This window comes from Adelges cooleyi, unplaced genomic scaffold, assembly GCF_023614345.1.
Source record: "Adelges cooleyi isolate 19-005CV unplaced genomic scaffold, UGA_ACOO_1.1 ACOO_flye_CR_arks_rails_tigmint_CR_PRNA_1, whole genome shotgun sequence".
NCBI classification, from domain to species: Eukaryota; Metazoa; Arthropoda; class Insecta; order Hemiptera; family Adelgidae; genus Adelges; species Adelges cooleyi.
Window position 1 is genome coordinate 3,003,982 of NW_026095751.1, and position 25,077 is coordinate 3,029,058.

Consider the following 25,077-nt stretch of genomic DNA (forward strand, 5'->3'; position numbering starts at 1 on the left):
TATCAATGGGTATTGAAATTTCCTTTGCATCTAACATATTAGTACGGTTAATAATATGTCTCGTTATAATTTATTCCGTGTCTCTGTCGAGAACCTTTTACAGCTAATCGTGCCTTAAATCTAACAATATGCCCGTTAACATTGTACTTGATTTTGTAAACCCAGGAACTATTTAACACTTGCTTTCCTACTGGAGTTGGCACTAACGTCCAGGTGTCATTAGTATGCAATGAATTTATTTCGTCGTCCATGGCTTGAATACAATTATTTTTGTACTCAAAACTCAAAGCTTCATTTTAGTTTATTGGTACGAATGTCCAAGCAGTGACAAAATGGGTTTATTTGAAAAAAATATAAGGACTTAAACTTACTAAGATTAAATAATGGTGAGCAATTTTGACAGATGGGATGAATAGAGGAGGAGAAGTGGTCACGACAAAGAAAATAAACAGCCTGTATATTAAGCCAATACATATTATGATTAAAAGTAATAATATTATTTATAATAGCGAACAAAGACTTCTTAGTACATAGTACAGTAAATTATTTGACAGTTTTTATATAAGTGTGGCATCCAAAAACATTTAAAAATATGAACAGAAAAAATGTATTATTTATTAAAATAAACGTGGGAGGATAAAAATTATTTAATTTAAACAAGGGATTATGCTATCCCCTGTCAAATCGTGGTTTTCGTTGTGTACAAAACATATATCGCCCTCATAGAATGCGCATGAGATTTTTATGTGCTCTTTATGACGTATAACACAAACTTCGCCTACAACATCAGCATTTGTTGTGTATTCATCTGGAAATCTCATACTCCAGAACAATCCTATGATTCGACATGTGTGTGTAAAATCTATAGGGTTGGTCCTATGTTCTGAAAAAAAAGTTTACAAAAGTTAGCCAAACTAAAATTAAGGCTAATTTTATATCCCCACGCAAGAGAAAATGTATATTCGGACACAAAATGTAAATTTTACAGGAGAAAGAAAAAGAAAATTACTTATTAATAAATTATTAATTATTAACTTTTTCTTCCTAAACCTATCAACCTATTCTTACACTCTTGCACTTGCCCCTACATACATTTCCTCTATTACTTTCACTTACACTCTTGGCACTCATTTTTTTAAACGGCCACCCCTAAACCTCTAATTAATAAATAACTAAGTAATTAGTTAGAATAAATGAACTTAGAAGGACCCATCTAAGAGTCCAAACGTCATAAAAGGTAGTTATATAACGGTGAATAGAGCGTGCAATTTAAATCTAGGTGAACCAAAAAACTTGAAAATTGTAATTTTTTATTCAATAAACTTTTGTTCGGATATAAACCTAATAAAAACTGTAACGGTGAAATAATAATTAAAAAACTTGTTTGACTAAGTTTATATTTTTTTTAACTAGGAAAATAGTTGGACGATTTATTTATGTAGTTTTTTTAACTAGAAATGTGTAATGTTTGTTGGTCCGAATATGCATTTTTTCCGTGTAACTACTAGTTTTTTATTAGTTTATTATTTACTGTCTCTTATATCGGTTATAAACAATCTTAAAACTTTTTTCATCCTATCTCTTCGAACAGCTCCAAGATAATTCTCAGTTGCACCACGACCACCAACTGAAAAATTCAATCAATTTGTTAAACAAAGTAAAAATAATTTTGTAAAGAGTTTTTCTAGTGGCAATTTTGTAACCTCAGTTAACACGGCAAAATTTCAAAATTTAAAATTACATTATTCGAAAACACACATTTAACAAACAAACAAATCGTTGAAATATGTTTTTATTGGAGTTTTAAGTTCACATGGTGTCTATTTAAAAAAATAGTTATTCGAAAATCTATTATTTTTCAACCAAATAATAGTTTATTCGACTTGTATGTTACTTAAAAAAATCAATTGTTTAATGACTAATTCTATATATTAATCTAGCTAGTAACAGTGATCAAAGTAAAGATAAAGTAAAAACTTTAAGCAACAGTAGGGTAATTAATTTCTAACACTTTTTGTGATATTTTTTTATAGTTGGGTGATGTGCGGTAACTACAATTACTGGCTTAATTTTTTACTGACAATTAAAATGCCAATTGATATAAATATCACATACAAATTTCGACTAGAGAACACTAGCTAATACTATTTTTTATTAAAATAACTAAACAAAAAAAAAGACTAATTCTTTTTGTTTAATATTTGTATGGTAGATATAAATGGGTATATCGGGATTAGAAGTCAAAACGTGTAACGTTATAAGTTTAAAAGTTTAATGAAAGTATCATTTTTTTGCTTTCAGTTGGAGGTAAAGGTTTTTGAACGTTAAAATATATAGCGTTTAAATGAACGTATAGTTGTTGACCACATATTTGTATTATGTTATGTTTAGTTAAATATAAACTTGTAAATTGAACTTTTAATTTTCACAGTTTATTATAATTACGTGTAATGTCTTCGGCATTAAGGCCTGTAACAAAAACATCATATGCAATAAATAATTGTACGATTATTGAAAATAAGTATTTTATTAGATTTACTTATAATGGTAAATTTAAAACTGAGATTACTTAGGCCAATTAATTAGCTTAATCGTTTATTTATGAAAGATGATTCCTCACAATTTTGTTGAAAATTACAATTAACATTGATATGATATTGGGCTGTGAGTCATTCCAAAATTTGGGTGGAAAAATCGTGTCACGATTTCACGGCACCAACGTGAATATAGAGATTTAGTGATTGAATATTAATAATGAGTACCAGGGTACTATAAAACACACGTTTTCATTGTCGCCGCCACCACAAGTGTGCTTTGACTTCAGCTACTGAATACGTGCCATACCGAAAATTATCAAAAACGCACTATGCCGCCGCCGGCTACAGTATCAGGGACCCATATGCTAAGTTTCATATACATTGCTTAGCGCCAGGAGCGGCCGGTAATTGTATGAAGCTCACATAGCACCAAAACCTTTTCAAAATTTAATTTCTTAGTATTACGTTAAATATTAAAAATAAAATACAATACAACAAAGCTAAACTTGCCTATACTCTTGCTACACTCTGCGCTAAGAAAACAATTTTTAAGAAAAAAGTAGTAGGAACATAGATGAAAATGTTTAGAAAATGTGGTAGTTTTGGGGAACCATAATGCTAAAATAAATTTATAGGGCCAATGTTAAAAAAACTAAGCTTGCCCAAACACTCCACGCTATAATGTTATTTCATTAAGAAAAAGTACTAGAGTCCTATGTGTAAAACGTGTAGATATATTATCTGGTTATTAATAGTTGCGGCGGCCGATCAGTTTTTACGAATTTTCCATTATTTTATTTATTTTTTCATTTTATTTCATTAATTTTTTTGTGTACATTTGAGTATTCAGTGTGAACTTTACGATTAATTAACGAGAGTACACCTATAAACGGCTAAGACTCGTACAAAAATCCGATACAAAAGGGCCAAATTCGTTCTATTAAAATTCATACTATTAGTTGAACAATAAATTGAAAAATTGGTATTCACAAATTAAAATAAGTATAGCGCATAAGAATCAAACATATTTTTTATAATTTTTTTTTAAGTAAAAGTGAATGTGAATCACAGTTATTTTTAATTACCTGAAATTTTAACTATCAGTCTTGTAAAGTGTTTGAGAAAACATGTTAAATTTTATAATTACCAAATTCTCTGTTTAATTCTAGTGTCAGTTCATCCTCTAATGCCTTCTCTATAATTAAAACCATAAATTGTTTATAAATGTCTATTATTGTTATGGCAAAGTTAATATGCATACGATTTTATTCATAATTAAAAAACTAATGTAAAAGCCATTTGTAATGTATAATGTACAATGAATATGTAATATGAATTACGGTATTGTAAGTCCTCATTAATATCTTTTTCTGAAATTAAAACGAAAACATTTTGTACTGGTGAATAACCAACAACTATATGGAAATATTTTCAATTATTACCAGGTAGTGCAAACATAAAAGTCAATTTCTCTGAAATTATAAGAACAAAAAAATTATTTTTAAACGATATTTGACTTAATTTCATGTTCCATTATAAATTTAAATAGAGAAGTCAAGGTATGAAATACACGTTTAATAATAATAAGGAAGTTAAATTTACAAATAAATATTGAGTGATTTAAATTTAATATTTAGATCACTTATAAATTTGTATTGATACATTTTTGCAATTATTGTATCACTTCCAAAACATTTCTTCTACTAGCAAACCTAATCGGTTTGGTTTTAAAATAATAATTACTCATTATTTCTTCATCTTGTTGAACAACAAAATGTATTATTTTGTTCCTAATGGTTCCTGAAATAAATAAATATTTGATTAAGTTAAAAAAAATCAAATGATACAAATCGTATTATTTAAGCTTATTATCCTCATCAAACCTCGACTTCACCACTATTGTTAATTCCTGAAGTACTCCGGGAAAACTATTTTGTTTAAAAATACAATACACAAAGGCTATTTTGGAAACATTTTTTCATAAAGATTATAGTACATAAAATACCTTATAGTCAGGCAAACGGCAAGTATAACAAAACCATTAAAATTATTGTATTAATCATTTTTAGTATGTCTTACTACATAAAATATGTCTGCCAATGAGTAGGTCTGTAACAAATAATGTATAAAAACTTTAAGTCTTAAAACTTAAAAATGTATTTCGTAAACAAAAAAAGTACTGACTTGTAAACTTAAGTCTTTTTCTATCTTCTCTATTTGCTGTAAAAAATTTGAATATTGAAATTTTTTAGTTATTTTAAACCTAAGCCAAGTACCATTATTAATTTTGTCAGGAGTTCTGGGAGTAGGTGTTCTTGGAGTAGGTGTTCTTGGAGTATATGTTCGACTAGTACTTGCCAAAACATTTAAAAATTGGCAGAACAGTAAAACAAATAAAACTTTCATTTTCGTCTGTAAATTATAATGCAAATTAAAACATGTTATGTTGGATGGAGGTATACTTACAATAAAATCAAACATTTATTGCAGAGTTCCCTATGTACATTTTTTAACTCCAAGTGGGAATATTTCTACTGCATTATGTTTACTTATTTACATTGCTTTGAAATGTTGTTTAAACTTCTGTTGTTTTACACATTCAGGTAAAAAATCATGGTTTTCTTATATTGATGAAAAGATCAATTAACCATAAGTTACGATTACAGAAAATATTAAAAAAACAATTATTGACAAATTTATACTATTTTTTACAATACTATTTTCAACAATAATTATTAAGTACCTTTAATAGTACTAAAAAGTAAATAATAAAATATAAAAAAAACTTTTATTAAAACGTGCTTTTCTAAAAAATAGTAAAAAGGTGAACTAAAAATTAAAAAATAATTTTGTTATAAGGCCAATTTACCAATCAATTATTTCACATTTTTTGAAAAATGTCAGTTCCTTTGAAAACAGCTGAAAATTAATTACAATTTTAAATAATGTTAAACATCTTTATATTTTGACTAAAAATATAGGCTTGGGCCCTATTCATCAAAGTCCAAATTCATTAAGTAATGTAAAATATATGTGTCACACACTTACAAAAAAACTTACAATATTAAACATAAACATTTTAATTGATAAAATTATTAGGGACTAAGTTGAATAGGGTTCCCATTTTTCTTTTTAGTCAAAAGTTAAAAAAAATTCACATTATTTAAAATTGTAGTTAATTGTCGGTTGTTGTTAAGGTAACTGATATTTTATAAAATGTGCTACAACTGGTTGGTAAATTGTTGCATTAAAATTATTTTTTACTTTTTAGCTCACTTTTTTACTATTTCTTAGAAAAGCATGTTTTTAAAAAAACTTTTTAAATTGAGAATAATGTACTAATAATTTTGAATAGTCGACAACAAGTTTTGGATATCTATTTTTGAAGTACTTAAATAATATTAATAATAATAATAATATGAGTACCCAAAAATATCTGGTGATAATTTTCAGTTAGTACAAAACACTTGTTTAAAAAATTGTTTTTTTTTGTGTTCAATATGTAAACGTAGTATTAGAGTTTCTACGTCTGACTGAAGAGCTAAAATATCATCATAAAAGTATAACTAAATGGTACACAACTAAAGTGCTGAAAGTCTTACACCACAATACTAAAAAATAATTAATATCAATTCTAAACACAATAAAATATCACAAAAATATACATCACTTGTATTAGACCAGCAACATATAGTGTTAAGAAATATTATAATATGTAGATGTTTTTTAACAATATGTGTGGTATGAATGAAAACATTTAACGTAAACAAAGCAGCAGGAAGCCATCTTTAATTTTTTTTATTTTTAAATAACGACTACGTTAACAATTGGCATCAAAGCATTTAAATCGTTTATAGCGTTTATTTGAAAGTGGTTTTACTACTCTTATCAAAACTAATTACTGTATAACTGTGACCTCACCGTCCCTACTGCTTTGATCCCATTATGCCTCGATCCCACTGTACTGGCTTACTAGGATAAAATTATTTTTGAAACGTACTATGCTATGCTTTGTTATAACCAGAGTTTTGCAAAATTTAATAAAAGATATCAAAATAATTATCAGGACAACAAATTATTCAAATATCTTTTTTTAAAAGTGTATTCGAATAATTTTTAAAATATCATTTAAATAGTGTGTAAGTGTTTTTAAAATGATTATTTCGTAACATTTTACATGTAGAAAATATATAAACCCAGTAAATATAAAAAAACAATTTCGTATATTACTTACTTTTATAGTTGCAATGATACTCGTAGTTATACTGACTGCTTCAATGGTTTTTTTACGACTGATCAAATGGCTTACATATTGCCGACCGAAACAACAATAACTAGTCGTATTGTGCAGAATTGTTTATGCGAATTTGTTAACATAAGCAACGTTATTCATTTTTTGTTATAAACAACATATTTACATAATTCTGAATCGTATCCCCAAGTATAGTACAATATTATATTTGTGTACTAGATACTAAACCTTACAAAACAATTTATGAGTACGATTACCCAAAACGCAATATTAAAATTACCAGACTCGACTATTTGTTACCCAAGAAAAAAATATAGAATCAAATTTATATGGGGATAATATATTTTTTTTTAACTAGTAGGAAAGCCAATTTAATTTTAATTAGATTAATTACATTGTGTCCACTCAGATACGTACATTTAAATAATTGGGTGTGTTTAATGTTTGCTAACTTGAGTCAGTCTATTTTTGAATTTCTAATATCCCTCTAACTAAGTGAAAATAATACTTGGATTACAGAATATACACATTTAATGTATGAAAATTAAAAATAAATAAACTATTTACAAATTTTTCTTTGTAGAAAAATAATATACATTTATGTCAAAACCCGATCTCTACGAGTTACCATCTTTATTCCCGTTACTTGTTGTACACATTTTCATCAGATTATCATACTGGCACCGAGAATCATGAATGGTTTAAAATCACTTATCTATAATGGAATACTCTACAATATACTTATATTGCAAAATCAGTATTTGTTATTTTGATGCATTTGTTTTGTAGTTTTCTGATTTAGCATTTATTCTAATGAATAAAGAAGGTTCATTTTAATTCATTAAAAAGTGCTTTATTTTCAATAATAAAAACTTTAATATCTAAAAAACATAGGACAATACAAACAAACACAACCATACAATTTATTAGTAAAAAAGTAGATACTGAAGTGTGCCCGTTGTGGTTTTTAACCCGTGTTAATTAAACTATTAAATATAAAAAAAGATTGATTATAATAATACAAAGGATAATAGTTTATTAAAAATAATTACACAAGGTTAACCAACAAATAATAAAATTTTACATGAAAAAGATACGCAACGGTACAGAAGAAAACAACAAGTGAGTGAGTAGAAAATATTACAAAGAAAATACCGGTCATGTGTGTATTATCGTTGATCGCGGTACGTCATGAATATAGCGACGAAATGTGGTTTTGTTATCAACTTCATACCGGTGGCGCGGTAGTTGATGACATTATACAATAAGTCCGCCACAGTACTCCCCTCCTAGTGGACTTCACGACAGGAACCTCCTAGGAAAGCGAATGACTCGTCCTGACCGGGATGTCTTCTGAGGCCTAACTGATGCTGCATCCGACTCTGGTTGTTGCGCCACTGGAGATTGGTCTGACTGGACGAATACTTTTCTCTTCGAATGATTTGACGTGGGAACGGGTCGTAACTCCCGCATATCGTCCTTCAGCTTTCCTACGAACGTAACTGGATCGACATCTTTTCTGTTAGTGTGCAGGAAATCACCTGGGAGTCGTAGAGTGGCTCCATAGACCATCTCTGCTGGTGTTACGCCCAAGTCTTCTTTAAAACTCGCCCGAAAACCTAACAGAATTAAAGGAAGGACTTCTACCCAACGTTCCGTTTCGTGTGCCCTAATTGCAGCTTTTAAGGGCCGGTGTAGGCGTTCAACTAATCCATTTGCGGCCGGATGGTACGCCGTCGTACGAATCCGTTTGGCGCCTATAGCTGCAGCAAATTTGTTGAATGCTGTAGACTCAAATTGTCCGCCTTGATCGGTGGTAACGTAGTCTGGGGCGCCGTGACGTGCAATCCATCCAGCGAAGAGCGCTTGAATAACAGTTTCCGTTTTAATGTCGGGTATTGGAAAGGCATCCGGCCACCGGGAAAAACGGTCTACTACTGTTAAGCAGTACGTATTGCCCTTCGACATAACGAGTGGTCCGACCAAGTCAATATTCAAATGAGAAAAACGTGTACTTGGCAAAGGAAAGGTGCCTACCGGGCTCATTGTATGCCGTTGTACTTTCGATTTTTGGCATGCCATACAAGTTCTTGTCCATTCAGTACAGTCTTTTTTTAACGAAGGCCAAACGAAACGCTGACGTACTAAATCAACTGTGGCTCGAACTCCTGGATGAGATAGACCGTGTAAATTATCGAATGCTTGTTTTCTAAATGGCTTTGTTAAATAGGGCCTATAATTTGTCGTGGATGTATCACACAATATTTTTATGTTCGTAGTTGGTACAATAATATGTGCGAGTTTTAACGATGTATTTTCCGCTTTTAATAATGTAGCAAGTTCATTGTCGGAATTCTGAGACGTTGCTAAATCATTATAATTTAAAGGCGTTGGAAAAAAAATTGTTTCTACGCGTGACAACGCGTCGGCCACTACATTTTTCTCTCCCGATATGTGTTGGATATTGGTGGAAAATTGACTGATAAAATCCAATTGCCTAGTCTGTCTGGGAGAAAATCTATCGGATTTTTGTCGAAACGCATATATCAGCGGCTTATGATTGGTGAATAGCGTAAATTGTCGTGCTTCGAGCATATGACGGAAATGTTTTACCGCCGAATATGCGCCGAGTAGTTCACGATCATAAGTGCTATATCGTTGTTGTGTGGGACTTAGTTTTTTGGAAAAAAAAGCTAACGGTCGCCATCCCTCGTTGGAACGTATCTGTAAAGCCGCGCCTATTGCGGTGTCTGATGCATCGACCATTAACGATATCTCACTGCTTTCGTTCGGTAATGAAAGAAGAGTATTTTCGGATAAATCGGTTTTGCATTTTACAAAAGCGCTAATTGCTTCTGGAGACCAGTTTATCACACGTTTGTCATTTTTTTTTGAGTTTTTTAGATATTCATTAAGAGGTGCTTGGGTTTCTGAAGCGCCAGCGATAAAACGCCTATAAAAATTCATCATAGCTAAAAAACGACGTAGCTGTTCGACCGTCGTCGGTCTCGGATAATCTATTATCGCTTTAATTTTTTCTGGGTTCGGCCTAATTCCCTCCGCGGAAATTAAATGGCCAAGAAATAAAACTTGTTGAGCTCCCAGCCGGCATTTGGATGGGTTTATTACAATATTGTATTTTTGTAACCGAGTAAACAATATTTCTAGGTGCTCGAGGTGTTGTGTCTCAGACGTAGAAGAAACCAAAATATCATCCAAATAAGCCTCACAAAAATCCAAATCGATTAGTATCTCGTTAATGAACCGCTGAAAAGATTGCGCGGCGTTTCTAAGGCCGAATGGCATTGCTAAAAATTCGAATAATCCGAATGGAGTAATGACCGTGGTTTTCGGTATGTCATTTGGCTCAACCGGGATGTGATAATATGCACGGATCAAATCGATTGTAGAAAAAATATTTTTTCCATTGAGTCTTTGAGTGATGTCTTGGACGTGTGGAATAGGATAACGGTCTGGGACTGTTATGGCATTTAAACGGCGGTAGTCACCACACGGCCGCCAGTCACCATTTTTCTTTTTTACTAAGTGCAAAGGGCTCGCCCAGGGACTCTTTGATGAACGACAGATCCCCTGTTCTATCATGTATTTAAACTCATTTTTCGCAACCGCTAAACGGTCTGGTGGGAGCCTCCTAGGTCGTGAAAAAACAGGGGGGCCGTTTGTTTGAATATGGTGCGTTAAATTAATATTATAATTTGGCTTAAAAAAATGTTGACTAACTAGTTTGGGAAACTTTTTGAGAAGATTAAAAAATATTGTGTCTTCATTAATTGCTGAAATTTTTGATAAAGATGTAGTGGTTAATTTACCAGTTGTAAAAAGTTTAGTTTTTCCATCAACTAAACGTTGATTTTTAATATCGACAAGTAATTCGAAATTATGCAAGAAATCAGCTCCAATAATAGGATTCTGGACTTCGGCAATTATAAATGGCCAATTAAACGCACGGCGAAGGCCAAAACTTAGAGTTAAAATCTTTTCACCGTATGTAGGTATAGTTGTGCCGTTTGCGGCAAATAGAGTTAATGAGCCCCGATGTTTATTTGGAGTAAACCGCGCCGGCCAGATTGAAAAATCGGCGCCGGTATCAACAAGAAATTTTTGATTAATTTGTTTATCATTAATGAATAAGCGGCTTGTTTGAAAACGATCGTCGGAGGCCGCCTCTACGACGGGCGATTTTAGTTTTTTTTTTGGGTTTCGAATTTACATGGCTCAATGCATTTTGTCGCGTTATCGCCAAATTTGGTATGATACCAACAAAAGTCGAGTTGAGCACGTGATTTTGAACGGTTATTTCCGCGGTGAAACCCGCCGCGACTGTCGTGCCGTGAACGTGAACGTGAACGCGCGTACAACAACTTGTCGATTTTTTCACAAAGAGCGTCAATTTTTGTCCCTAATTCACTAATGCCCGATTTTTCGGTAGTTACTTTATTTTTTGAAACGGCTGAAATAGAAGCAAAATCGTTTCTCGAGTCTGCGACCTCACTAATTTTATCAGCCATTACAGCGAGATTGTTAAGCGAGTCATCACTAGCCGATAAAATGGCTTTAATTTGATTTGGCAGCCTCTGGAGCCATAGAGTTTTTAACACGTCATCTGACAGTTTTCCCGATGATAAATCGCGCATCTCGCGTAAAAGTTGTGTGGGTTTGTGATCGCCGATTTCAAAATTTTTAAATAATTTTTTTAGTCGAGCGTCCTCGGACTCAGAAAAACACTCAATAATTCTTTTTTTGAGTGTCGAGTACATGTCGTTCTCTGGGGGTGTTAATATTATGTCGCTTACCTGCGTTAGTATCTCGCTCTCGATTGCGGCTACCACGTGGTAGAACTTTTTAGAATCCGCTCTGATCGCTGCCGTTACGAACTGTGCCTCTATCTGCTTGAACCACAGCTCAGGGCTTGCACGCCAGAATGGAGGAGCTTTAAAGCTGACCCTCGATATTTCGTAACCGTTACTGTCGTTTATAAGGCCGTTTGTGCCAGCGGTATTTTCTTCGGTGTCAACCATTGTGTAACACGTTTATTTTAAACAGAAAAAAAGGTAATAAAAAAAAACGTCGATGGTCACCAATGTGGTTTTTAACCCGTGTTAATTAAACTATTAAATATAAAAAAAGATTGATTATAATAATACAAAGGATAATAGTTTATTAAAAATAATTACACAAGGTTAACCAACAAATAATAAAATTTTACATGAAAAAGATACGCAACGGTACAGAAGAAAACAACAAGTGAGTGAGTAGAAAATATTACAAAGAAAATACCGGTCATGTGTGTATTATCGTTGATCGCGGTACGTCATGAATATAGCGACGAAATGTGGTTTTGTTATCAACTTCATACCGGTGGCGCGGTAGTTGATGACATTATACAATAAGTCCGCCACACCCGTTACTGCAGAAAAATTATAAAATAGTGAACTGTTACAAAAATTAGGAAAGCGCAGTTTAAATCTTATAACAGAATTAATTAGGTTATAATTAAATTTAAAAATTTGGATAGCAAAAGAATGTACACAATTAAACAAATGAATTTCTTATGCAAACATTTGATAAAAGAGGAATTGAATTCCTTTTATGTTGATTTATATGTTAACAACTTTTTAATTTTTAATTTCAGCAATTACAAAACAAGTTTATGCAATATTTATTTTGAAACGTAGTACGATTTTTGTTTTTTTAAGAATAGAAGAATATCACTTTTTCATATAATTAAGTAAAAACGAATATTTCTTTAAAATAACTAAAATTAAATAATATGAAAATTATTTAGCTTTTGGAAAAACACTATAAAAGTTGTAAAGGTTATAGAATAGTTTAAAAACACAATTAATACTGGTATTCATATGATACTAGAATTGTACATATTAGCTTCTTCCATGACTTGTTAATTATAGCGTTAAGACACACTATATTTTGTCACTTTGTGTAATACCTATTTTAAAAACATGTCAGGAGGTATAATTGAAGTAGGTATCAGTCTATTAAACTCAAATTAAGTTTACGTATTTAATATTGTATTACAGCTGTTATTTAGTATCATGAAAATGTTGTTTCTATCCTAAATTTGCATAGATTCATGCAAAATTTCATGAATACCACTGGCGGTTTGTTCTAAGGCGGGCAATTGTCTAGGATAAATATTACCACCCGCACATCTTTCTGGGGCCAACTTGTTTGGTAGGCATTCAAAAATAAGCCCAAAAATGCCAAACTAAACCGTCTAAGCCCCGATTGGTGTAAATAACGGACGTTAATCGCAAGAGAGAGATATATAGTGAATGTATTGCGATTTCCTAAACCAGAGATGTTTTATAATTATAGCTTATTACAAGAAGTTTTTGTAAATTCATTTGTTGTGTAAATTGTACTCCAATATTGTAGTTTTTTTTTTTTTTATCAAAACCAAGCTTTTTTTCACAGCGACTGTAATAATGTAAACAAATGGTAGGTTCTCCATATGTATCACAAACAAAGATTTATATTCTATGAACTTTTGAATTTTACAATAACAATTTGTATAGTTTTTTCAACTTATTTTTTTATCGAAAACGAGTTGTTTTTCTTAACATATTTTGATTTGCAGTTGCTTTTGTATATAAATGTTTGACCTATTTTATCTGTTGTTGTTTTTTTTTCCACAAACGTTTGCAGTGTTCTTTATAAGATTAAATACATTTTAAATGGTTTTAAATTTCATGGTTATTAGTCAACATGAAAACATGTTGTAGTAATGACAATAATTCACAACACCTCTAAGAATCGTAAACTTCAAATTTTTAACGACTTGGAACTTAATTTACATAATTTCGACTCTAAAAAAGAAAAAAGTAGGTAGGAGAAAAGGTGGAGTCCTCCCGCACAAAACTTGAAATTTCAGTACTTTAAAAATAACTAAAACTGGTTTTGGTATTCTTAATTAAAATATTTAATGAAATGTATGTGTTACGATTTAAGTATTAATAATTGCCATCCAAAAAACTAAGTTGAGAGGGGGTAAAAACAAAAAAAAAGGCTGTTTTTTATAATATAGGTGAGAGCTGTCATATTTAAGCTGTGTATTAATTTTAAATCACTGTTTGAGCAAAAACATATTAACCAAATCAATGAAAATAATAATTTGTATTTTTTTTTTACTTTTTCAAGTTGACTAAAAAAATATGTTACTTGGGAATATTATTTATAATATAATGTTATAAAATAATTAATTTTAAAATTCGTTTATATATATTGTAAAATACTTCTAACAAAATTATATTTTATAATTATAGCTTATTTCAAGGAGTTTTTGTATATTCAGTTGTTGTGTAAATGGTACTCCCATATTGTAGTTTTGTTTTTTTATTTTTATTAAAACCAAGCTGTTTTTCACAGCAACTGTTGTAATGTAAACAAATAGTAGGTGCTCCATATGTATCACAAACAAAGATACATATTCTCTGAATATTTGAATATTACAATAACAATTTGTATAGTTTTTTTAACTTATTTTTTTATCGAAAACGAGTTGTTTTTCTTAACATATTTTGATTTGCAGTTGCTTTTGTGTATAAATGTTTGACCTATTTTATCTAACCACACATCCCCTCCCATCTTAACTTTAAAACTCTAATAACTTTAAAAATAGCTTTCCAAAATAGGGTTACGGACCAGTCAACATTATTAGTACATTATTCTCAATTCAAAGAGTTAATGAATTTTATGTGTCACCGTTTATGTATCAAAAAAACTAGTTTGGAAGGTGGGTAAAAACAAAATTAGAAGCGTTTGAGATCATATTGTATGTACAAATTATGGAAAAAAAAAATTATTAATTAAACCAACTGAGATATTGAGTGGTTCACAATAAGTTGGTCACCCTGTATTAAAATTATTTTAAAATAAATGTAATGTCAACGATTTTGACCAATAATAAAATAATAACAATACATATTTTAGTAAAATATGAGTTTTTAAAATGTTAACTTAAAAGATTGTAGGAAGTAACACCCATAGGTATATGTCATTTGTTTACAATACTACAATAATTTCAGTAATATGGTTTAAAAAAAAAACTTGTTTTCGTATTAGAACTATAATAATATTGAAACTTTATGATAGTTAAATGCACTTCTCATTTGTTTACATTGTAACAGTTGTTGTGAAATAATGGTATTGGATAATACGCTTGAATAACTTGGTGGAAGTTAGTATTTAAGTAGAAATAAAAACACAACAATAATATGATTGAACATAATACTATTAAACATAATAACACACAGTATATATACAAAGTACGTTGCAACTATAACAGCATCCGTAATAGAGTGGTACCCGACACCTTAATACTATGGCTTGTGTATAATAAAATCTAGGTCACAAATGAAATTGGTCCTTGTATCAAACAACTTTTAAATATTACATAATGATTTGCATAATGTTCGCATATACTATTATAAATAAAGAGAAACCGTTGCTTGACGTTTTGCTTGCCATGAAATTGTAGATGTCCCCAACATGAATAAATGTGCCGAAGTTGATCTCCTTGATTCTAAATCTCCGCCATAATCAGAATCTGTGAATATTCTTAAATCTAAATTATTATCAGATTTATAAACTAATCCGTAATGAATTAGTATGCAATGAATTTATTTCGTCGTCCATGGCTTGAATTCAATTATTTTTGTACTCACAACTCACAGCTTCATTTTAGTTTATTGGTACGAATGTCCAAGCAGTGACAAAATGGGTAAATTTGAAAAAAAATATAAGGACTTAAACTTACTAAGATTAAATAATGGTGAGCAATTTCGACAGATGGGATGAATAGAGGAGGAGAAGTGGTCTCGACAAAGAAAATAAACAGCCTGTATATTAAGCCAATACATATTATGATTAAAAGTAATAATATTATTTATAATAGCGAACAAAAACTTCTTAGTACATAGTACAGTAAATTATTTGACAGTTTTTATATAAGTGTGGCATCCAAAAACATTTAAAAATATGAACAGAAAAAATGTATAATTTATTAAAATAAACGTGGGAGAGTAAAAATTATTTAATTTAAACAAGGGATTATGCTTCCCCCTGTCAAATCGTGGTTTTCGTTGTTGACAAAACATAAATCGTCCTCATAGAATGCGCATGAGATTTTTATGAGCTCTTTATGACGTATAACACAAACTTCGCCTACAACATCAGCATTTGTTGTGTATTCATCTGGAAATCTCATACTCCAGAACAATCCTACGATTCGACATGTGTGTGTAAAATCTATTCTGTTGGTCCTATGTTCTGAAAAAAAAGTTTACAAAAGTTAGCCAAACTAAAATTAAGGCTAATTTTATGTCCCCACCCAAGAGAAAATGTATATGCAGACACAAAATGTAAATTTTACAGGAGAAAGAAAAATAAAATTACTTATTAATAAATTAATAATTATTAACTTTTCTTCCTAAACCTATCAACCTACTCTTACACTAAAATCTTCCATTTCTCCACACACAGTCTTCACTCTTGTACTTGCCCCTACATATATTTCATCTATTACTTTCACTTACACTATTTGCACTCATTTTTTCTTAAACGGCCACCCCTAAACCTCCAATTAATAAATAACTAAGTAATTAGTTAGAATAAATGAACTAAGAAGGACCCATCTAAGAGTCCAAACGTCATAAAAGGTATATATATAACGGTGAATAGATCGTGAAATTTAAATATAGGTGAACCAAAAAACTTGAAAATTGTAATTTTTTATTTAATAAACTTTTGTTCGGATATAAACCTAATAAAAATTGTAACGATGAAATAATAATTAAAAAACTTTTTTAACTAAGTTTATAGATTTTTTAACTAGGAAAATAGTTGGACGATTTATTTATGTAGTTTTTAAACTATAAGTGTGTAATGTTTGTTGGTCCTAATATGCATTTTTTCCGTGTAACCACTAGTTTTTTTATTAGTTTATTATTTACTGTCTCTTATATCAGTAATTAACGATTTTAATACTGGTTTCAACATTTCTCTTCGATCTTCTCCAAGCTCTTTCTCACTTTTTGAAAATCTTGAATAAAAACCTGAAAAGTTTAATAAATGTGTTAAACAAAGTATAAATCATTTTGTAAAGTGTTTTTCTAATGGCAATTTTGTAACCTCAGTTAACACGGCAAAATTTCAAAATTTAAAATTACATTATTCGAAAAACACACATTTAACAAACAAACGAATCGTTAAAATATGTTTTTATTGGAGTTTTAAGTTCACATGGTGTCTATTTAAAAAAATAGTTATTCGAAAATCTATTATTTTTCAACCAAATAATATTTTTTTCTGCTTGTATGTTATTTAAATAAAACAATTGTTTAATGACAAATTCTATGTATTAATCTAGCTAGTAACAGTGATCAAAGTGAAGATAAAATAAAAAACTTTAAGCAACAGTAGAGTAATTAATTTCAAACAATTTTTGTGATATTTTTTATAGTAAGGTGATGTGCGGTAACTAAAATTACTGGCTTAATTTTTTACTGCCAATTGATATAAATATCACACACAAATTTCGACTAGTGAATACTAGCTGATATTATTTTTTATTAAATTAACTAAAAAAAAAAGACTAATTATTTTTGTTTAATATTTGTATGCTAGATATAAATGGGTACATTGGATTTAGAAGTTAAAACGTGTAACGTTATCGTAAGTTAAATTTATGGAGCCATTATTAAAAAAACCAAACTTGCCAAACACTCCACGCTAGAATGTTATTTTATTATGAAAAAGTACTAGAGTCCTATGTGTAAAACGTGTAGATATATTATCTGGTTATTAATGGTTGCGGCGGCCGATCAGGTTTTACGAATTTTTCGTTATTTTATTTATTTTTTTTTATATTCATTTAATTTCATTAATCTACTTATGTACCCTTGTTTATTCGGTGTAAACCTAACGATTAATTAACGGGAGTATACCTATAGATGGCTAAGACTCATACAATAATATATTGGTAAAGCAGTTTTGGTTTACATCACTCTATTGCCCACAAACCCGGTTATGATTTAGTAATTTTATTCATTGACGAAGTTCTACTTAACTAACTCATTGTTTATAAAAAGGGTCAAATTCGTTAAATTAAAATTCATACTGTTGGTTGAACAATGGGTATTCACAAACTAAAATAAGTATTGCGCATAAGAATCAAACATATTTTTTATAATTTTTTTTTTAAGTAAAAGTGAATGTGAAACACAGTTATTTTAAATTACCTGAACTTTTAACCATCAGTTTTGTAAAGTGTTTGAGAAAATATGATGAATTTTATAATTACTTAAGTTTCTGCTTAATTCTTGTTGCAGTTCATCCTCCAATGCCTTCTCTAAAATTTAAATCATAACATATGTTTATATTTGTCTAATATTGCTATGGTAAAATTAATATGCATACGATTTTTCTCATAAATAAAAAACTAATGTAAAAGCCATGTGTTTAGTATTATTAATATGAAATATGAATTACGGTAATCAAAGTTCCCATTAATTTCTTTTTCTGAAATTAAAACGAAAACATTTTGTACTGGTGAATAACCAACAACTATATGAAAATGTTTTCAATTATTACCAGGTAGTGCAAACATAAAAGTCAATTTCTCTGAAATTATGATTACAAAAAAATTATTTTTAAACGATATTAGACTTAATTTCATCATCCATTATAAATTTCAATAGAGTAGTCAAGGTATAAAATACACGTTTAATAATAATAAGGAAGTTAAATTTACAAATAAATATTGAGTGATTTAAATTTAATATTTATGTCACTTATTAATTCGCATTGATAAATTTTTGCAATTATTGTATCATTTCCAAAACAATTCTTCTACTAGCAAACCTAATCGGTTTGGTTTTAAAATAATTATTACTCATTATATCTTCATCTTGACGAACAACAAATTGCATTATTTTGTTCCTAATGGTTCCTGAAATAAATAAATATTTGATTAAGTTAAAAAAAATCAAATGATATTTAAATGCGACAAAATATGTATAAAAATGTTCTGAATACGTTTTGGGATAAACGTTGCCCATTTAACTAGTGATAAACCGTGTTTGAATTTAATTACACAATTATTCTAAAATATCTATTCTAGATCATCAATAATATTGTACAAACTGAATTATAATGAAATCATATTAGTCGTGTGGGAGACTTTTTTAAGAAATATTCTCAATACAAATCGTATTATTTAAGCTTATTATCCTCATCAAACCTCGACTTCACCACTATTGTGAATTCCTGAAGTACTCCGGTAAAAACCATTTTTTAAAAATACAATACACAAAGGCTATTTTGGAAACATTTTTTCATTGAGATTGTAGTTGATAAAAATAATTTACCATATAGTCAGGGAAATGGCAACTATAACAAAACAATTAAATTTATTGTATTAATAATTTTAAGTATTCCTTACGTCTATCAATATGTATTTGAATGAATTGGTCTGTAACAAATTATGTATAAAAACTGTGAGTCCTAAAACTAAAAGAAGTATTTTGTAAACGAAAAATGTACTGACTTGTAGCATTAAGTCTCCTTCTATCTGGTAGATTTGCTGTAAAAAATTTGAATATTGAATTTTGTTTTGTTATTTTAAACCTAAGCCAAGTACCTGTAGTACATATATCAGGAGTCCTTTGAGTAGGTGTTCTTGGAATAGGAAAATTAGTACTTGTCACAACATTTAATGTGAAACAGCACAGTAGCACAAAAAAAACTTTCATTTTTAACTGCAAATAATAATTAAAATTAAAACATGTTATATTAGACGGAGGTATACTTACAATAGAATCTAAACATTTATTGCAGAGTTCCAAATGTACATTTTTTAACTCCAAGCGGGATTATTTCTATTGCATTATGTTTACTTATTTACACTGCTTTGGAATGTTGTTTAAGCTTCTGTTGTTTTACACATTCAGGTAAAAAGCCATGGTTTTATATTGATGAAAAGATCAATTAACCATAAGTTACAATTACAGAAAATATTAAAAAAACAATTATTGACAAATGTATACTAGTTTTCAAAATTATTGTCGTTTCACGCATTTCTGGTTACGGTTAAGTTGAATAGAGTGGTTTGCGATAGAAACTACACAGGTGTGGAGGCCTCTTAGTTATGTCAAGATTGATTTTGTTTGGTTACATTACACGCTATATGTGTACATTCTGGTAGCCTAAGAACTCGATGTAATGTAGACAAAAGACGAAGGCTGTTAACCTAACAGTGTTGGAATCACAAATTGCTTAAGTTAACACGTTAAAAGAACTGTTATATTTTACAAATACAGTTTTTCAAGTTTAACTATTATTTTTTTTTTGTTTTATGAAAAATAAATCGTTTTTTGACTGTATTCTGTTTTATTATTTGTCCTTTTAACGTTTGAATTTGTTTGCATGATAGTATCTTATTGTTACAAATATTATGCCAAACACAAATTTTGTATTAAAACCAATAAAAATACTTAAACAAATCGCTATTTACCTACATTTGTCATGTATTCTAGTTAACACATTTTTCATTATTGTGTTCATATTTTCCGATCTCTTTCGAAATTATTTTTCTCCAATCCATTATCCCGAAGTTCAGGATTTTATTTTGGAGGAGCCCAAAATTTCAAATATCTTATACATACCCTTGTCCTGCAAGGGTAATAACAAATACGACAGCACGTAATGAAGACCCAATAATGGTCATCGAAGGCCTACCGAATCGCAGCATGCTCACCCGCCTAGTCAAGAGCTTTGCCGAGCCGAGGTCGTGATGACAGGCATAAAACGGAAGGTTGAAGAGCATCCAGAAGAGCAGTCTACCTAACTAGTTCGTAACGAATTAGCAGACGTACCTCCGGATGTCTGACCGTATTGAGGTAAATACGTTATTAATAAGAAGACAATAAAAAAAATAACCAGTGCGTGTTACGAGTACACGCGGATGAAGTGAAACTTGTTTCAGAGTCATTCAACCGATAGAACCGGTTTGTTTCAATAAAATGCTTACTCGGTCACCACTGCTAGACACTTTGAGATCGGGTACTACAAAGTTAAACCATTACCAATCCTAAGTCCGACCAGCCTGTGTCTATGTAGTAATATAAATTAAGCACCTAGAGACTTAACCGGGTTTGTCGAAACTAAGACCTCTGTCTGATTAAGAGTGTACGGTGTGTATATATTATTATATAGTTGTGTACATCTTAAATATTAAATAAACAATATTTTTCAAGTCAGGTTTAGATTAAGACGCAGCAGTTACTCCTCAACAGTACCTAAGAACTGTGTAACATAGATGTTTTAGAATTTTAATATAATTACAAATGTAACGTTACACATGCTCGTGTGTCGTGACCTTGAAATTTTACTCCCAGCGCACGTAAAAAAGTCTCACTTCAAAAACACAATGAAAGCATACAATTTTAACATTTTTTAAGTTCGATAGTATTACTTAAACGATTGAAATGATAGTAAGGTTAAACTGTCTGCTTCAATGGTTTTCATATATTACAGTACAAATACAGTGTAATTTGTTTAACTATCCAAAATAATTTTAGTTATCTATTCATCAATTATTAAGTACTGTGGTGCCACTGGTCTATGTGGTTGTTGGTTGGTGGGCCCGTTATGGCTTACCGATTTATGTAAATAATATTAATCTGTGGTTATGTTCTGTTCGGGACAAATATGTCTAATCGTCGGGCCCTATTCAACAAAGTCCAAAATTAATGAGTAAAGTATTATGCAATGGATGTGTCATACACTAATATTAAACCAAATTTAAATTAAAAAAAAAAATTTACAATATAAAACTTTAACCGAAAGGTTAACTGGTAAAATTATTAAGGACTTAGTTGAACAGGGCCCACGCTTTTCTTTTTAGTCAAAAATCAAAGATGTTTAACATTATTTAAAATTGTAGTTAATTTTCTGTTGTTTTCAAAGTAACTGATATTTAAAACAAAATGTGCTACAATTGATTGGTAAATAATTGTTGTTGTAGTAAATTTTTTTTTTACTTTTTAGCTCACTTTTTTACTATTTCTTAGAAAAACATGTTTTTAAAAACAATTTTAATTGAGAATAATGTACTAAACATTTTGACTAATCGATAACAAGTTTTTGATAACTATTTTTAAAGTACTTAAATAATATTAATAATAATAATATGAGTACCCAACAATATCTGGTGATAATTTTCATTAGTGCAAAACACTTGTTTAAAAAATTGTTTTTTTTTGTGTTCAATATGTAAACGTAGTATTAGATTTTTTACGTCTGGAGGAGCAGCTAAAATAATATCATATAAGTATAAAATGGTATACAACTAAACAAGTGTTAAAAGTCCTACACTACAATACTAAAAAACAATTCACATCGATTCTTAATACAATAAAATATCATAACGTTATACATCATTTGTATTAGGCCAGCAACATATAGTATTAAAAAATATTATAATATGTAGATGTCTATTAACAATATGTGTGGTATGGAATAACACATTTAACATAAACAAAAGAGCAAGAAGCTACGAACAACTTTTTTTTTTTTTAAATAACGACTACGTTAAAAATTAGCATCAAAGCTAAACGCTTTGATGCGTTTATAGCGATTATTTAAAAGTGGTTTTATCACTTTTATTAAAAACCATTCATGTAGACCTGTGACAACTCTGTCCTTATTGCTTTGATCCCATTATGCCTCGACCCACTCTACTGACTTACTAGGATAAAATTACTTTCAAATAAGCGATTTGATACGTACTATGCTATGCGTAGTTATAACCAGAATTTTGCATAATTATATTAAAAGATATCTAAATAATCATCTAGATAAAACATTTTTTAAATGAAAGTTATTCGATTAAATATTCTGTATTCGATTATTTGTTTAAAATATTATTATAAATAGTCTGTAAGTAATTTTTTTCACCTAAAGTAGAGTCACTATTCGCCCCTTCACTCAAGCTTTGAAAAATAAAATAGCCATTTTACTTATTATACATATTAACAATATATTATAAATATTTTCAAAAAAAAAGTGATTTTTTAAAGTTATTATATTACAAATATTATTTCGTATACATTTAATACATTCTACATTTAGAAAATATATTAAGCCAGTAATTATAAATAAACAATTTCGTATATTACTTACTTTTAAAATTGCAATGATGTCTATACTGACTGCTTCAATGGGTTTTTATGACTGATCAAATGGCTTATATATTGCCAATCGAAACAACAATATCTGGATGTATTGTGCAGAATTGTTTATGCGAATTTGTTAACATAAGCAACATTATTCATTTTTCGTTATAAAAAACATATTTACATAATTCTGAATCATATTACCAAGTAGAGTATAATATTATGTTTGTGTAGTAAATACTAAACCTTACAAAACCATTTGTGCATATGATCACTGAAAACGCAATATTAAAATTACCAGACTCGACTGTTTGTTACCCAAGAGAAAAATATATTAATCAAGTTTATATGGGGATAATATGCCAATGAATTTCTTATGCAAAATTTTGATAAAAGAGGAATTTAATTTCTTATGTCCTTATTTATATGTTATCATCTTTTATATTTATAATTTGAGCAATTACAAAACAAGTTAATACAATATTTCTTTTGAAACATTATACGATTATTGGTTTTATAAGAATAGAAGGATATCACTTTTGTCATTTTCATGTCTTAGCTCTGCCACATAACCGAAAAAAGCGTTATCACACGGTGATGGGGTTTGGGGTGGGAGTGGTGATTGGGGTAGGAATGGGGTTGGGGGTGAGAATTATAGAGGGTACGAGATAAGAGATTATTTGTACGTTCAACGTTTAAATTAGAACTAAATGATAAATTCAAAATAGTTTAGAGCCCCGAATTCTCTATGAATTGTTTTAATCCAAATATTAAGCACTACAATATTAGCCAGAAACTTGATGTTTAAATATAATAGCTTGTTACTAATTCTTAAAAATACTATATCATTATCTATTATTCCACCACTACTTCAAAATGTATTCGGTACTTCATCGAGACATGAAAATGCTCTTTCGTGCTTGCAGACTCGGCTGAAAAACGGATGTTTCTTAAAAAAAACTAAAATTAAATAAATTAAATTGAATAATATGACAATTTTTTAGAAAAATACTATAATAGTTGTATAGATTATAGAATAGTTTTAAAAAAACAAATATTATTGGTATTCAAATGATACTAGAAATGTTAATTTTGGCTTCTTCCATGACTATTTTTGTCACTTTGTGTAATACCTATTTTAATAACATATCAGGAGGTATAATTATTTATTACATCAATATTGACAATAAGTGACATATAAACATATGCTTTTATACGAGAAAACTATACAAACTAATATAACCATATTAGTGAAAGAAAAATCCATATAAACCGTACTCATTAAATTAATTTAGGCGTTCAAAAAATTATGTTTAATACATTGATATTCGAAAAATTCCCATCACTTGTATAGTTGTATTCAATAATGGGCAAAATATATATTATAATTGATTCCAAAATACAAATGGGAGTTGTGATATTTTGGATTACTTGTTTTGTTTTTTATGGACAATATTACTGTGATTAGTGACTACAACACACAATATAATAACCGGGTCCTACTAAATTTTAAATCACTGTTTGGGGGAATACACATTTCTTAAATCATATAAGATTTTATTTATAATTTTGTTTATTATTTCAAGATTTTTAAAGAAAAGTGGTAGTATTATTTTCGTTGTTTATAATAAGTCTATAAGCTCTTTTTTTTTGTGCCAAATTTTGTTTTGATGCTTGTGTTTGAATGCATTGTGGAATGTTATTGTTATAACAACTATGGCAAGTAATTTTTTTTTTTAATTTGTATAAAGTTAATGTACTGGGTTTTTCTAAATCGGAAATGTTTTATAATTATAACTAATTACAAGGAGTTTTTCTAAAATCATTTATCGTGTAAAATGTAAACCAATATTGTTTTTTTTTTTTTTATCAAAACCAAGCTCTTTTTCACAGCGACTATTGTAGTGTACACAGATGTTAAGTTCGTATAGGTATCACATACTTTGAATATTATAAGAATCTTCGTATTTTACAAAAACAATTTGTATGGTTTTAATATTTATTTTTTTAACATATTTTGTTTTGCAGTTGTTTTGTCTACATTTGTATAGATTTATGCAAAACTTCATTAATT

General features: G+C 29.4%; 2 protein-coding genes across 4 annotated transcripts in view; both read right to left on the reverse strand.

Annotated features, from left to right (window-relative positions):
• The window catches only part of LOC126835705 (uncharacterized), a 43,129-nt gene extending 36,287 nt beyond the window's left edge, over positions 1-6,842 (reverse strand). The window contains exon 1 of the mRNA XM_050568466.1: positions 6,772-6,842. The gene's annotated coding sequence lies outside the window, so the exon portion shown is untranslated. The remainder of the gene's footprint in view (positions 1-6,771) is intronic.
• LOC126833284 (uncharacterized) lies at positions 569-23,113 on the reverse strand. 3 transcript variants are annotated; one of them, XM_050564533.1, is made up of 11 exons: positions 23,011-23,044; positions 22,027-22,140; positions 19,469-19,586; positions 19,376-19,411; positions 19,271-19,300; positions 18,722-18,778; positions 18,421-18,450; positions 18,319-18,348; positions 18,131-18,178; positions 16,782-16,883; positions 569-883 (listed from the first exon to the last, which is right to left on the reverse strand). In XM_050564533.1, the coding sequence occupies exons 2-11, from the start codon at positions 22,051-22,053 to the stop codon at positions 648-650; spliced, it is 714 nt and encodes a 237-aa protein (XP_050420490.1). In that variant the 5' UTR covers positions 22,054-22,140; positions 23,011-23,044; the 3' UTR covers positions 569-647. The 3 variants fall into 3 exon arrangements, with proteins under 3 accessions (XP_050420490.1, XP_050420507.1, XP_050420498.1); XM_050564541.1 differs by lacking the exon at positions 569-883 and adding an exon at positions 15,676-16,098; XM_050564550.1 differs by lacking the exon at positions 22,027-22,140 and having other exon boundaries at positions 579-883; positions 23,011-23,113.
• Positions 23,114-25,077: the final 1,964 nt, after the last annotated feature.